This window comes from Denticeps clupeoides, chromosome 2 (assembly GCF_900700375.1).
Source record: "Denticeps clupeoides chromosome 2, fDenClu1.1, whole genome shotgun sequence".
NCBI classification, from domain to species: domain Eukaryota; kingdom Metazoa; phylum Chordata; class Actinopteri; order Clupeiformes; family Denticipitidae; genus Denticeps; species Denticeps clupeoides.
The window spans coordinates 23,521,040-23,537,948 of record NC_041708.1 but is presented as its reverse complement, the minus strand read 5'-3'; the positions used below and the strand labels follow the sequence as shown (position 1 = coordinate 23,537,948).

General features: G+C 42.3%; 1 protein-coding gene across 2 annotated transcripts in view; it reads right to left on the bottom strand.

Moving 5' to 3' along the window:
- Window positions 1-2,433: 2,433 nt before the first annotated feature.
- The window catches only part of lancl2 (LanC lantibiotic synthetase component C-like 2 (bacterial)), a 34,174-nt gene continuing 19,698 nt past the window's right edge, over window positions 2,434-16,909 (bottom strand). For both annotated transcript variants that reach the window (XM_028965001.1, XM_028965011.1), the window contains exons 7-9: window positions 15,960-16,136; window positions 4,029-4,101; window positions 2,434-3,237 (exon numbers count right to left, since the gene is read on the bottom strand). In XM_028965001.1, coding sequence (XP_028820834.1) covers window positions 3,161-3,237; window positions 4,029-4,101; window positions 15,960-16,136 — 327 coding nt within the window. In that variant the 3' untranslated portion in view covers window positions 2,434-3,160. The remainder of the gene's footprint in view (window positions 3,238-4,028; window positions 4,102-15,959; window positions 16,137-16,909) is intronic.

The following is a 16,909-nucleotide window of genomic DNA, read 5'->3' as shown; positions in this document are numbered from 1 at the left end:
TAAATGGCTGAGATTCAGAAACTGAAAAAGAAAAAAGACTGTGGCCACTAGCTTTAAAAGTTGCGCTAGGCTGTGCCATGAACTTCCTTACTAGGGTAGGAAGAGAATGCACAACTACTCTTTTTGTGAGATGGTACCCATTGCTCATTGCCCCACACGCTGCTCCCCGGGCGCCTGTCATGGATACCCACTGCTCACCAAGGGTGATGGTTAAAAGCAGAGGACACATTTCACCGTGTGCTGTGCTGCAGTGTTTCACAATGGCAATCACTTCACTTATAATAAAACTCTACATAGAATACATTAAATAAACTGTGTAAGAAAACAACCATTATATGTCTAATAGTAACAATATTGCACAGATATTAACAGCTGGTGTGTAACTAATCATTGACAAAGCAAGTTGGATGATCAGTGTAACATTAGAATAAAACAAAGAAATGTGGATAGAAGAACTCCATAAAGTCTACTTTAGATGACAGTAAATTACATAAAAAAAACAAGTGTTCATGGAGCATGAAGAATATGAAAACAGACAACAAATCAAATTCAATCAAGAATGAATGGGCGGGTCTGGCTGTCTTACAACCTGCAATGAGGCATAGTTGGCTTTCTGTTGGAGTGTTTCCATATCCAGAATGTGGAAGTAGAGTGTGTGACTGCTGTCAATCACTGGGCTATTCCATTTTAAAGCCTTTTTTTTTTTTTTTTAAATCCTGGGGACATCTTTGACCTTAAGCCAGCAAATATAGGTCATTTATAGATCTAGATATAGATCTATTATTATGTCCCAGTGATATGAAGCGCTGATAACACAGACACTATTGATCCCATAATGCAGTGCTTCAGTTGCCTTGCTGAATAAGAACCTTTACACTGCAGCTGAATGTGTACATGAGCAGAGATTTCCTTTTCGATTCGATAGCAAGTAAAATTCAGGTTGGTATTGGCGATAGTGTGAACTCATAGTGTCTGTTATTGTCTCAACACCCGGCAGCACAGATTGATGCTTACCAAACAGCGTTTAAACCTTTTTATCACTCACCTTTAGCCAGTCAGAGATGTCACAGCAATTTGCATGAGAACAGTTTGAAGATGTGTACCCTGACTTTTCAAGCCCAGCGTCCAGAAAAACGTCGAACAGTCAAACAAAAGACTGCGTTCCCCCCCAAATAACTGCGCTGAAGCAAAGGGAAGCTACTCAGTCAGGTAGTTGGGGGGTTTGTGGGTTCCATTCACTTCCACTCTGTCCTGTCAAAACCCCTGTCCACGTCTCATTCACAGAAGCACTGCTGAGGTACAAGACAAATCCCAATGTGGGCAAACGATGAAGTTATACCTATACAGGTACGGTTATACTATACAGTACCCCAACTCCTTTTCAGGATTGTTGGAAGACTGAAGCTGTACAGGAGGCCTGTTGAAAACCTGGATTTTTTTATTCTACTCCCATGGTGACAATGGTGATGGCTTCAAACCGAACCTCTATAGTCTATACCTGCTAGGTATTTAAATATCGTCTTTGCTAAATGTATCTTTATCTGCATGTCCTTCCAGTGTTGGCGTGGGTTTCCTCTGGGTTCTCCGGTTTCCTCACAAGGTTTTAAGGCATGTGCATTATGTGGTGTGTGTGTGTGTGTGTCAGCCGTGCACTTAGTATCTTAGAATGGGCTCCAGCCCCGTCACCCAGAGTAGGCCTAATCGGCTATAGAAAGTGAGTGAACATGGATAATCTTTTGTACTGCATTGCGGTGTAACAGCACTTACCTTAGTCTTTTTTCCCCCAATTGTAAGAACTGTTTTTATGGAGGTGTTTTTTTTTGGAATTATTTTCTATCTTTTAGAAGAAAGATAATTCACCCTTTTTTCCCCCTAATGGCACTGTGTGAAGGTAACGATCCGGTTAAATGAGGTCCTGACTTCCTCCCGCGAAGCTCATCAGCCAAGCGATTCTCTTCGCAGCAGAGACGCAAGAATGGCCCTCTGGCTATTTGTACGGAGATGTTGAGAGGTTTATACAGTAATACCATAACTAATAGGAACGAAGAGAACACACTGCATTATTTTTAACCCAGAATGGATTATTCCCATATTGGATGTAGGCGTGTCAGTGGGGCTGCTGATAAAGGATCAGTTAAGTCATTCAGTAAATCAAGAGCAAAACGTTCAGAGTGAAGTGTTTAGCCCATATTTATGGTGTTGTGGATGTAGAAGTTCCTGGGTTTCCTCTGGGTTCTCCCGTTTCCACGCACTGCCCTAAGGCATGAACACTATGTGAATATGTGAGTGATCTGCAATCTGGACGAAGCAGTTTTGGACAGTGATACCCACTATGTTTTTTTTTTTTTTAAACTCCTAAAAAAAAAAAAAAAAAAATCCACACCATCCAAAAACATACAAAAATCGCAGAGAATGAAAGTCACACCGAGGAAGTAAATGAGCGACCGGTTTATTGAAACATTCATTAGTGACACTGCCTGCAGAAACATCAAGATGAAAAGGTCATCAGTCAGTCTTATTCACCGTACGGAAGTCGACTTGGATCAGAACGTAAACGTGGCGACGAACGACAGACAGCACACACACATACACACAAACACACACAGAAGCGGATAACGTTTGGTTTGGAGTCATGCGGCGGACACATTCCAACACCGTCTGCATGCTGAAGACAGTGACGAGAGGGGTGGGGACTCGGCGTGTCACAGAGGAACGGGGACACGGGGACAGACACGAGCGGGCTGGATTACAGACAGAGGCCAAGATGTAGGGCCGCACACCAGCATGCAGGGAGGCTTTACACGCACAACTAAAGCAAGTCAGCCCCCCCCCAACAAAAAACAGAAAGCTTCAACAAGAAGGAAAGAAATGACATTAAAGCTCGGGAAATAAAAGACAGAAACTGAGCGTAGCAGACAAGAATCAAGGCGTCAGCAGTAAGTTATAGGCGAATGGCTTAAGGGGTTAATTTCTCTACTTTTTTTGTGTCAGTCTGAGAAGAGAAAAAAAAGGACCATCTACTCCCTACATTGAAGGCCAAGAGGGGCATCCTGTTTTCCTCAAACCAAAGAACCCTAAGAGAATTCCTGTGGTCCCATGGACCTTCCCGAATCTCAGTGCCTCTTCCCATTCTCGTTCCCCGCCCTCCCTGGAGTTTGTGTCAAAGTTCGAAAGCAGGAAAGCAGGAGGCCTCGGGCTGGGCCAGGTCTGATAGGAAATGTATGGCCCCTGCCATCCCTGTAAGGCAGAAAGAAGGAAATAAATTATTTGGGGTGTAAAGCTGAAAGTGTTAACAGTTGTTATTTATAGTATTTAACTTGATAAAATACATTTACAACATTTACACAACTGTGTTTTGTCAATTAATCATGATTGATATATTAAAAGATATGCAACTAAGTGCATTGCCCAATATACACAAGTGTCTCTTAACAACTTTATTTATGCACTTTTCCCCATGGTAACATACCAAACTGGGCTGTAGTAAAGCTCTACCCACAGCTACTGCACCTCACACTCTAAAGGACCACGCCCACCACTCTCTGTCCACAACTCACACACAGTGCGGAGTGGCAGGTTACCATGGCGACCCAGTACATGACGGTGCGAGTTTGAGGTGGCACAGCGGACACAGATGGCATGTTGAGAAGTTAGACCCTGTACTAGAGTATTATTCCAGTGGCCTTAAAATAAACAATTACCTGATGGTATTGTTTTTTTTTGGTTTTTTTTTTAAAAGCCTGGGAAAATAAGCATGGGAATATTATTTGCATAAAACATTTCTTTTTATTAAAGTTTTAAGAGGAGGACTGAAAAAGGTTGAACTCCTCCTCTCCTGACTCCTCTACATCAAAAAGCACAGCCCTGATCATCATTCCAGTCCTACGTGCCCCCCAATTATCTTTGCATGTCTGTGAAAGCCTCCCATTTTCTACCCATAAGCAGCAAAGATTTTCAGTAAACATAATTTAAATTGGACATGAGGAGATACATGACAGAAAGGGGTCACTTCATGGGAGGATGTTCACCTTCGAACAGCGAGTATGGCCGGTCTGGGATGCGGCAGCCATGTGTTCCGTAGTCCAGGCACCACTCTGCAAACTGAAAACAGAGACATATCTGTGGAGAAGAGAAGAAGAGCTGCGCCACCTCCACATTGGCGCCGAGTGGCACCTTCTTAAACGAAGGGGAATATCAAAAAACGTTGGAGAACGTTTTGTTTCATCACAGAAAAAAGCAAGCAAGTTACACAAGGACTGAGACCAAAATCGATTAAAATCAGCAGCAACTAGTCCTGCAACCCCTGACTGTCAGATGCTTTAGGCCTGCCAGGTGTGCTTTGACAGTATGTATGGAATTGAAATATTCCAGAATATTAACTGAAATAATGAGATACAGTGACAAAATGTGATATGTGCCGGGATCACGGGCAGTGACTGCATTAACCACAAAGGGCTCCAGAGTGTGACACACTCTATTTGGTCACACATGCAATCTAATTTCCAAATGGTGCAACAAAAAAAAAATTAATTGGAGGTCACACAGGTGCAACCAGCCGTTCAGGTGAAAAAGTCTGTAACTCTGAAAGTCCATATTGTATTCCAAACCAATCAGAGATCATGAAGGGCGGAGCCCACCTCTGATTGGCCGTGGTATTCCAGTACGTTTGAAAGTGCACATGCTGCCTGCACAGCCTGGGCCAGTCAGATAGACCGTGTAGATGTAGCCATGGAGTAGAGATTCTAATCAAGGTCAACATTTTTTTTAGAGCAACCAGAATGTTAGAAGTAACCGTCGTTTCACCGCCTCAGCATCCATTTTCATGCTAAAACGCATCGCATCATCTGACCGCAAATTTACAGGCACCCGGGGAGCAGTGTGTGGGGACGGTGCTTTGCTCAGTGGCACCTTGGCGGATCAGGATTTGAACCGGCAACCTTCTGATTACGGGGCCGCTTCATTAACCGCTAGGCCACCACTGGCCCGCAATGCTTGACTTTATGTCAAACAGATTGTTAGTTAATCATTTATGTAAGGGGCACAATCTACACACATATAGTTTTTACACTAGACCGTGCCTCTTCTAAGATCAGGGCTCAAAGGAGGAGTAGAAAAGGTTAGTTCAAACAGAACATTTATTAAACATGAATTAAGAACTCAGAGCTCGACCCACCCACAAAACCAAAAGAGTCAAAATGTCCATCAATCCCAAAAAGAAAAGATAATCAACGTGGTCCACTAAAAAAAACAAAAGAAAATTGTAGAACAAAAACTCAAAAGCATCTACCCGGGTAGTATGATTTTTCCATAAAAAAATGTATGGCGTGATTTCCCGTGCTTATCTGTATCCTGGACGAAGAATGAAGTCCTGGAATGATCCACGTTGCCGACGAGAACTTTCTCTTGCACACGTTCACTTCCACGGCAGTTTTCTCCTGGGCCGCCGTCCTCTTCTACGGCGCGGCCTCTCCACTCAAAATAGTCTCAGTCAAAAAAAATACACAACCTGAAACAAATACTATATTCGGTTTCATCTAACTTTACTTTAAATAAAATAAAAGACTGTTATTTCTTCTTTTCGTTTTATTTTCTAAAGTTTCTATATCCAGCGTGCTAACACGCTGCCGATCTCGTTCACCTTCTCTCGTTCTCTCCCTCGTCTGTTCTTTCCTCGGCCGCGTCACACTGCCCCCTGCAGGGCGGGCATCTCAACAACCATGACATTAGGTTTCGATTCAAACAACAAGTAGTTAGGATAAAACCAACCTTTTCTTCATGTCTACTTTAAGTGGGTTACATCCTCCCCCCCTTAACCTGCATGCATCCTTGCATGTTGCACCCTACACTACTTCAGATGCTAGGGGTTCTAATTGACCTATGTAAGGCATAGAATCAAATGTTTGGGAGAGGGCCTGATCTAACCCTGCTAATATTGAGTGCATAACCATGACTAGGGGGTTCCCTAAGGTTGGATAGGTTAGCCTTTTTGGAGCAGTTTTGTCTCTGACAGATCTTCTTAATGGCACCTGTGTCTCAGGGGCAATGTCAACGCTTTCTGACTCATTCTGTTCTTGCACATCTCCAGCCTCCTCAATCAATTCAGAGTCAGGTTGTCTCCCATTTCTTGGATCACGATCCCTACTGAGATCCATGGTCGGAGAATCAAGAAGATCCTGGGTGGCTGTTTCGATCTTGTTTGGCTCTGGCACAGGCGAGCAAAAAACAGGAACTGCCTCACTACCTTTGTCAACATTTATATTTACAGGCTTAAACGTAGCAGCTGCAGGGTTCAATGTAGACACATCAAGGCTCACATTTGTTTCCTGATTGTCAAGGAGTTCACTATTCTCCTCAATGTGCTCTCCAAGTTGAGGTGTTTCCTCTTGTCTTTGATTGTCGCTAGCCAGCACATTTCTCCTAAATGTTGAATGCTCATCAAAAAGGGAATAGTACTCATCCTCATCTTCCACTTCAGACAGTTCTTCGTTGTCCTCAGCTCTCTCAGGTTCTGAGTGAGACGGTTTCTTGGGTCTTTGTTTGGACCTCAACTTGGGTTGAATATCTTTTACAGCGGAAGGAAGAAAACCACATGGCAAAAGCAGGTCTCTGTGCAGAACTCTTTCTGGTCCATCTGTGGAATCAGGGACAACAACATAGACAGGGGAGTCTTGAAACTGTTTAACAACAACGTATATTGTCTCACTCCAACGGTCAGCTATTTTGTGTTTCCCTCTGATGCCGACGTTCCGTACCAAGACCTTGTCTCCTGCTGCCAGGGTGGACTCTCTCACTTTACTGTCGAACCTTTGTTTGTTCTGCAAAGCATTCTTTAAACTATTCTCAGTGGCTAATCGATAGCTTTCTGTCAAATGCTCAGTCAATCTTTTGACATACTCTGAGTGAGATAGCTTACTGTTCCTTTCAGGGTCCAGTCCAAATGCTATGTCGAGTGGGAGTCTTGGTTGGCGACCAAACATCAGCTGATATGGTGAAAATCCTGTGGTGTCATTCTTTGTGCAGTTGTATGCATGAACAAGAGGTTGAACAAAATCTCTCCATCTTACTTTATCTCCCTCTTCTAGTGTTCCGAGCATCTCCAGAAGCGTTCGGTTGAATCGCTCCACTGGGTTTCCACGTGGGTGGTAAGGTGTCGTCCTTGTTTTCTTTATGCCAAGTAATGCACAAAGGTCTTTGATCAGTGCTGATTCAAAATCACGACCTTGATCGCTGTGCAATCTCTGTGGAAATCCATAGTGGATGAAAAAATTACTCCATAGAGCCTTTGCTACAGTTTTAGACTTTTGGTCTACTGTCGGTACTGCCACTGCATATTTGGTAAAATGATCTGTTATTACCAAGATGTTCTTAGTGCCCTTTCCGTCAGGTTCCAGAGAAAGGTAGTCCATGCACACCAGCTCCAAGGGACGGCTGGTTTTTATATTCACGAGAGGAGCACTTCTCTCAGTTTGTGCTTTCCTCCGGATACACCTCTCACATGTTCTGACCTTTTCGCTGACATCCATGGCCATGCGTGGCCAATAGAATCGAGCACGGACCAAGTCCAGTGTCCTATCGATGCCCAAATGTCCAACGGCATCATGAAGATTCTCCAATGCAGTCTTCCTGTATTTCATTGGAAGGACTAGTTGATGGAAAGGCTGACCTTGGCTTATACGTTTTCGGTACAAGACCCCATTTGAAAAGATTAACTGATCCATTACTCTCAACATCAGCTGAACTTCTCTATCTTCCTGGCACCTTAACCTGTATGTGAGTCGCTTCCCTGCCTTCAAAATGTCTATTATTCTACTGATGGTTGGATCCTGGTGTTGCTCTTTTACCCAATCTTCAAGTGATATTTGCGGCAATGTACTTGACCCAAGGATATCACTTTGACAGAACTCTGCAGGAATTGCAGAGGCCTCAATTGACAGACATTCAACTAGTACCGGTATGTGGGTTGTGTCTGATCCTGTTCTTGATGCTGAATTACACTGATGTCTCTGACACACCGCTTTCACTGCTTCATGCGGGAAGTGGGCTTCGCTGTTGTCTCTCAAAAACTGAGCAATAAATTGCTGAATGCGACTCTCCTCATCCTGAGAGAAATGATCAGGTTGGTGCTGGTCACTGGGGTGTGGACGCCTTGAAAGACCATCTGCATCCTGATTCTTCTTCCCAGCTCTATATTGGATGTTAAAGTCAAAGCTCGAAAGAGATGCAAGCCAACGATGACCTGCTGCGTCAAGTTTAGCAGAGTTCAATACGTATGTCAATGGGTTATTGTCCGTAACTACTGTAAATCTCACTCCATATAGGTAGTCAAAAAACTTTTCTGTGACCGCCCATTTTAAAGAGAGAAATTCCAGCTTGTGTGCGGGATATCGTCGTTCACATTGACTAAGTCCCCGGCTTGCATAAGCTATGACCCTCAATCTGCCTTCCTGTTCTTGATATAAAGCAGCACCCAAGCCTTGAGTGCTTGCATCTGTGTGTACAACATAAGGCTTTTTGGGATCTGCAAACCCAAGGATCGGAGCCGTTGTGAGCTTGTGAATTAGAGTCTTAAAGGCTTCTTCACAGACTGACGTCCATTTTTCATCAAAAGGTTTCTTAAAGATCACACTCATCGGATGGGTTGAGTTCTTCTGGAAAAGGACTGTTTTTCTCTTTGGGGAAAGGTACCCAGCTGTCAAGTCATTAAGAGGTCTTGCAATTTTGGAGTAGTCCTTTATGAATCTCCGGTAATAACCTGCAAATCCAAGAAAAGACTTCAGTTCTTTAATGTTGTTAGGCCTTGGCCATGTTGTCAAAGCAGCAGTCTTGGCTGGGTCGGTCTCCACCCCCTTTGCAGATACCACATGCCCGAGGTATTTGACGGATGTTCTAAAAAATTGACACTTTTCGGGTGAAAGTTTTAAGCCAAAATCTTTCAATCTATGGAGAACACGGAGTAGTCGGTCCTCATGTTCTTCAAGTGTAGCTGAGAATACAATGACATCGTCTAGAAAGACCATAACTTCTCCTAAATTCATCCCTCCCATGCATTTTTCCATTACTCTCTGGAAAGTACTGGGTGCGTTGGTGACTCCCTGTGGCATTCGGTTAAATTCCCAGAACCCTAAAGGTGTCACGAATGCAGTCTTATGTTTATCTTCCTCCTCCATTTCTACTTGATAATAGCCTGACTTGAGATCCATAATGGAGAACCACTTTGACCCTGCTAAGACTGAAAAAGCTTCTTCTATGTTTGGCAAAGCATACGCATCCTTGATGGTCTGTCTGTTCAGTTTACGGTAGTCTACACATAGCCTGATGTCACCGTTCTTTTTCTTAACAACAACAATTGGAGAAGCAAAAGGACTTTCTGATTCACGTATGATGCCAGCATCGTGAAGTTCCTTCAGATGACACCTGACAGCCTCAAAATCAGAAGGATGAATTGGTCTGGGTCTCTGTTTAAATGGAGATGGGTCAGTCAAGCGTATTCTGTGTTTTATCTCGGCTGTATGACCAAAGTCAAGATCACCAGATGCAAAAACCTCTGGCAGTGAATTCAATTTCTCCGTAATTCTCTGCTTCCATGTTTCAGATAACGGAGAGTCCCCAAAATCAAAAGTGAAACTACCCAGATCTGACACATGCACAGCGTTGCATGATGTACCAGATGGAGACTGGGCAGACGCACCCTTTTTGACATGGGCATCAGGAGAAGACAAGGGTGAAACAGCCTTAGGAAAAGAAAGGCTGGCAATGCTAAGACCTCCTGATATTCTGATATCATGTGAAGTTTCGTTCTTAACCAAAACAGGTACTTTTAAAGAAGAAGAAGATGTGGGGCTTGTCATGACATAGCTACAGAACAAGAGACCAGGTGGTAAGTTTGACTGAGGGGGCTCCACTAAGAGAGTCCCATCGGCTACTACTGGGATATGTTTAGCATATCCTTTCAAAGCTACTCTTTCCCCAGCAGGAACAACAAAACTCTTCTTGTTCTGGAGCTTCACAGTGGCCACCCAACCTTTTTGTTGGTTTACTTTGAATCTGTTATACAAGTGTCTCACCAATGGAGAGCGGCAACTGTCTTTGATCACATGTTTCCCATTCCCATTCTGGATCAATGTGCACTGTTCATACAAGAGATCTAAAGTATTTGTGCCTATCAACAAGGGAACATGCACATTAGTTCTGTGATCTGGCACGACAAGTGCAAGAGTGTGGATCTTTACAGGTTTCCCCATGATAGCTTTTGGGAAATCTATGCTGACCTGGATATAACCCAAATAGGGCACTTCCTGACCACCTGCACCTTCTATGTCTAATAAATCTTGAATTGGGGAAATATGCTGGTGTGGTAGGCAACGTTCATGAAAAGATTTGGAAATTGTGGTAACCTGTGAACCTGAATCTAGAAGGCTTTCACACTGGACTCCTTCAATGGTAACAACTGAAGTACATTTTGGCCCTACTAAACCCTTTGGAAAAGTACCCTCTACTGGCTGAACTTGAGAATGAGTCACGCATTTGACAGTTTCAGTCCTTTGGTTCTGGGAAGGACATCTTGGTTTCCTTTGGGTCACAGTAAGTCCCTCTACTGCAACCCCACCCAGTTTAAATGTGCATACTGGGATTGCCATTTGTCCTGTTTGGTTTTCAGTTCCTTATATTTCTGGTCCACCAAGGGCTTATTTGGAGGATTTGAACATTGTCTGGCTAAATGGCCATCATCTCCACATTTAAAACAGAACCAAGCTTTTGGCATGGGTTTCGGTGCTGTTTGTTGAACTTGAACTTCAGCTACTTTAGCTGATGGGGTTTCCTGAGCAGGAGTGTGGTGTTTCTTGACATAGTTCTGCTTTCTTTGTTCTCTTTTGTTGGTGAGCTGGACTTTTAATTCTGCAACTTGTTTACGCAGAGCCTCAGTTTCTGTAATGTATGCCTGGAGAACATTTGCATTTGCATCATGAGAAGAAGGTGGATCATTCAAGAGTTGCATGTTCATAGAAGATTTGATCTTTGTATTGCTGAAATGACGTTGCATGCGATCCTGCTTTGTAGCTCTCCTGTCTTCTTCTGTTCGAAGCTGCAGTAGGAAGTCAGAAAAATCAGGCGCTTCTGTTTTACACCCCAACTGCAATGTCAGAATAAGGGACTGATCCCAGCACCCTCGCTGAAATTGACGCATTAATTGTCTGTTGGCATCTGCTTTGGCAATGCCACCCCTCCGTATAGCTGTGGAAATTAGCACTTGCAGCCGCTGCAAGTATTCCGAGGCTCTTTCTCCTGTGTTCTGATGAGTGCTAAGGAATTTTGCAAAAATCTCTTCCCCATCTTCTACTAATCCATATGCTGATTCAAGGAGTTTCACATAATCGCATGGAGCTGCATCTGGGCCTAGTTGTCTAATTAAGTCAGATGCTGGAGGAAGAAGGCTTTCTAAAATTTTACGGCGCTGCATGTCGACAGGGGTTTTATCTTGAACCATAAGTTCCACATGAAGTGACCATGTCTGAAAATCAGCCTCACCTGGGGGCTTAGGAAATTTTCCTGAAAAAGGACGAAGACGTTTGGATGCCTGGTTTGAAGCATTTGTGTTATCATTCCTTATGACATGCTCCACAATGATCTTCTGAACATCGGGTGGATTTAGAATGTCACTGCTTGGTTGGCTAACTCCAGCTGGATTGGACATTAGCTGTAACGGTGTTTGATTTGCACTCCTACGGGAAGGCCTTTGAGCTAGGTGGGACTTATCGCATCGCTTATAAATTAAAGGGGTCCTATCATCATCAGAATCAGTTTCATTAGCAGAGGTTGAGCTGTCACTGGAGTTTGAAAGGTCTGGTCTTGCTGAGGGTGTGGATGTTTTAAGACTAGAGGTCCCTCTATATGCTCTATCCACACGCCACATAACGTCAGGGTCATTTGCACTAGGAAGATATAGTGGTACATTGGGAACCAAGTTTTTGACAGATTCCTCAGACTCAAATTCTACCAGAGCTTTAACACCATTCTCTTGACCGGTCTGTCTAATCCTAAGAAGCTTGTTCACAGCCCCATAAGATGAGCAGAATTTTGTAATTTGTTCATCAGTATCAAATGATGTAATGCCTTCAACATAAATAGCGTTCTTTAAATTTACACCATAAGTATGTACAGAATCCATGGCTACTCTCAATGAAATACCAATAAAACTTAGTAAATGCAATGGGAAAAAAATATTGTCTCTAAAAATGCTGTCTCTCAGTTAAATTAACAAGCAGTGTAACAATGTTTTAAATAACCCGCTACTCCTCCTGGCTGGCTCGCCAAATTATGTAAGGGGCACAATCTACACACATATAGTTTTTACACTAGACCGTGCCTCTTCTAAGATCAGGGCTCAAAGGAGGAGTAGAAAAGGTTAGTTCAAACAGAACATTTATTAAACATGAATTAAGAACTCAGAGCTCGACCCACCCACAAAACCAAAAGAGTCAAAATGTCCATCAATCCCAAAAAGAAAAGATAATCAACGTGGTCCACTAAAAAAAACAAAAGAAAATTGTAGAACAAAAACTCAAAAGCATCTACCCGGGTAGTATGATTTTTCCATAAAAAAATGTATGGCGTGATTTCCCGTGCTTATCTGTATCCTGGACGAAGAATGAAGTCCTGGAATGATCCACGTTGCCGACGAGAACTTTCTCTTGCACACGTTCACTTCCACGGCAGTTTTCTCCTGGGCCGCCGTCCTCTTCTACGGCGCGGCCTCTCCACTCAAAATAGTCTCAGTCAAAAAAAATACACAACCTGAAACAAATACTATATTCGGTTTCATCTAACTTTACTTTAAATAAAATAAAAGACTGTTATTTCTTCTTTTCGTTTTATTTTCTAAAGTTTCTATATCCAGCGTGCTAACACGCTGCCGATCTCGTTCACCTTCTCTCGTTCTCTCCCTCGTCTGTTCTTTCCTCGGCCGCGTCACACTGCCCCCTGCAGGGCGGGCATCTCAACAACCATGACATTAGGTTTCGATTCAAACAACAAGTAGTTAGGATAAAACCAACCTTTTCTTCATGTCTACTTTAAGTGGGTTACATTTACAAGTCAATATTGCCTATAAAACTGTTGTTAAATGCGTCGCCATTGAAAATGTTGTGAATCTGCGAAAAAAATGTAACCAGTTTAACTCATGCTACGCTACTGAAAATGGCTACTGTGGATGGCAACGTAATTCTGTTACAGTTCAGGTAAATCTTCCCCTTTTATGGAGACAAGATAATATGATAAATAACAACCAGTGTTCTACTCAGTGTTAAGGAGTAATGAGTTACACGCAACAGTGCTACATGATTTAATTACAAAAAAAGTATTTAATCCCTTTCAGTTACTTGCTGTAATATTCATGATTCATGATTCATGATTTATTCACTGCTAAATCAAATAACTGTAGAATCTTACAATACAATGAGGCCTGAAGTCTGACCTTGGTGGTGGCAGTTATTATATTATCTTGATCAACTGAAGTTGATCAATTACAATATTGTTAATTCGTATATATTGAAAGGAGTTTGGAAGTAACGAATGTTTAGTACTGCTATAGCAAACACAGCCAGGCTAATGCTTAACAGTTAAGAATATTCATTCAGAATTTACAAAAGTAATCAAATGTAATTAATAACATTACTTTTATATAGTATTTGAAATAGTTAGACTATATTTACTTTTAATAGACTAACAAATTACATTTCCCAACACTGGTTCTACTCACAGAAGAACTATTTTGGTAAGTGCTCCATGCTTTTTTTGTGAAGCGGTTCCCAGTTGTGGGATATTTGCATATCAAATCACAAGGATCACTTTTGACAGAGGAGCTGAGAATTAATGTCAGGGCTCGGTGGAGGGAGGGAAGCTGGACCACAGAACTTTATGTTTCCGACCAGCTGTTCAAACACTTTTCATAAAGGGACAAAAAACCCAACTCTTATAGAGCAGAGATGTGAGCTTGACCATAAACTAAATAGACACGCAATGTTGGATCAAGTCAAGTAGCTTTCAATACAGTCATTCACAGTTTTAATCATCTATGTACCTGTTCCTTCAGACCAATTCAGTTTCACCCAGTTAATATTAAAATTAGTGTGAAGCTTTGCAACTGAAAGTACACTTACAAAATCTTGCCAATGGAATACAGGGAGTGCAGAATTATTAGGCAAGTTGTATTTTTGAGGAATAATTTTTACTATTGAACAACAACCATGCTCTCAATGAACCCCAAAAACTCATTCATATCAAAGCTGAATGTGTTTGGAAGTTGTTTTTAGTTTGTTTTTATTTTTATCTATTTTAGGGGGATATCGGTGTGTGCAGGTGACTATTACTGTGCATAATTATTAGGCAACTTAACAAAAAACAAATATATAACCATTTCAATTATTTATTTTTACCAGTGAAACCAATATAACATCTCCACATTCACAAATATACATTTCTGACATTCAAAAACAAAACAAAAACAAATCAGCGACCAATATAGCCACCTTTCTTTGCAAGGACACTCAAAAGCCTGCCATCCATGGATTCTGTCAGTGTTTTGATCAGTTCACCATCAACATTGCGTGCAGCAGCAACCACAGCCTCCCAGTCACTGTTCAGAGAGGTGTACTGTTTTCCCTCCTTGTAAATCTCACATTTGATGATGGACCACAGGTTCTCAATGGGGTTCAGATCAGGTGAACAAGGAGGCCATGTCATTAGTTTTTCTTCTTTTATACCCTTTCTTGCCAGCCACGCTGTGGAGTACTTGGACGCGTGTGATGGAGCATTGTCCTGCATGAAAATCATGTTTTTCTTGAAGGATGCAGACTTCTTCCTGTACCACTGCTTCCAGAAACTGGCAGTAGGACTGGGAGTTGAGCTTGACTCCATCCTCAACCCAAAAAGGCCCCACAAGCTCATCTTTGATGATGCCAGCCCAAACCAGTACTCCACCTCCACCTTGCTGGTGTCTGAGTCGGACTGGAGCTCTCTGCCCTTTACCAATCCAGCCACGGGCCCATCCATCTGGCCCATCAAGACTCACTCTCATTTCATCAGTCCATAAAACCTTAGAAAAATCAGTCTTGAGATATTTCTTGGACCAGTCTTGACGTTTCAGCTTGTGTGTCTTGTTCAGTGGTGGTTGTCTTTCAGCCTTTCTTACCTTGGCCATGTATTGCACACCTTGTGCTTTTGGGCACTCCAGTGATGTTGCAGCTCTGAAATATGGCCAAACTGGTGGCAAGTGGCATCTTGGCAGCTGCACACTTGACTTTTCTCAGTTCATGGGCAGTTATTTTGCGCCTTGGTTTTTCCACACGCTTCTTGCGACCCTGTTGACTATTTTGAATGAAACGCTTGATTGTTCGATGATCACGCTTCAGAAGCTTTGCAATTTCAAGAGTGCTGCATCCCTCTGCAAGATATCTCACTATTTTTGACTTTTCTCAGCCTGTCAAGTCCTTCTTTTGACCCATTTTGCCAAAGGAAAGGAAGTTGCCTAATAATTATGCACACCTGATATAGGGTGTTGATGTCATTAGACCACACCCCTTCTTATTACAGAGATGCACATCACCTAATATGCTTAATTGGTAGTAGGCTTTCGAGCCTATACAGCTTGGAGTAAGACAACATGCATGAAGAGGATGATGTGGACAAAATACTCATTTGCCTAATAATTCTGCACTCCCTGTATGAACATTTCAACTGTAGGTGAATAAAAAAAAAGGACACTGAATTGTTTTACTTCTGTTCTGTACCCACACTTATAAATTCTGTTTAACCTGTAAGGTTCAACTGATTAATTAACATTGATGATGATGATAAGCGTTGTTAGAAATATGTTGTTAACATTGGTTGTGGTGCACCTGGTCATGGACCTTTTATGGGACAGTTGGGCTCTTATGGGGACATTTTATGGTTCTGTTTGGTACCTTGCAGGCACGGTACAGGTATTTCTTCTCCTGGGTGAGTTTGTAGAGGGACATGAAGGCGTAGCCGTTGCCGGCGGTGCCGTGGCAGATTCCGTAGCCCTTCCTCAGGAGCCCCCTCTGCCAAATGACATCACTGCATTCAACGGCATCTTTCAGATACTTCTCCTCTTTAAACACCTGCAGACACACACGTACATTATGTACACACACGTACATTCACTCCCAGTCGTGAGTTTCATCTACATACACACACATTTTCCGAACTTGAGGTGGGAAACATAGCCCTCAAACACCAATACTTTCGGGTCAAGCCTTACAATTTGAAAAATAAATATGTTCAAATTTTTGCAAGATAACCGGTGTTTCTAGGTGTTCTAGGGCACAGTGCACCCTGTTATACATGGCACTGACCCCCATCCTACAGATCACCTGACAAAACATTGTTTTTACATTTACCACATTTGGCAGACGTTCTTATCCAGAGCCACTTACATAAGTGTTTGATCCCTCATTTGATTAGCTGAAAATACCACCATTTTAATAACTATAAAAAATAAACTATTTAAGAAGTATTTCCTAAAAAGAAAGTCAATACGCTGTACGCTGTATAAAGTTTTAAATTGATTTATGTTCGGCATATCTCATTTCTTGGATTATATTTATTTATTTTGGCCCTGCAGGTATAGAGTGCTTCTGTTTGCATCACTGCATCACAGATGGGAGAAGTCCTACCTCATCAAAACATTTATGACTGACACATGAAGGCAGGAGGTTATTTTAGCAAAACTCAAATCCAAAAATGGATGGAGAAGGCAGAAGTGTGTAATTGTATGCATCGCAGTGTGTGACAGACGGCAGAAACCTTGTCATTTGTCAGAGGAATATGCAGTGGAATAATGTGGAATATATATAATATATATCCAAATATAACCCACACTCAATTCAGCACA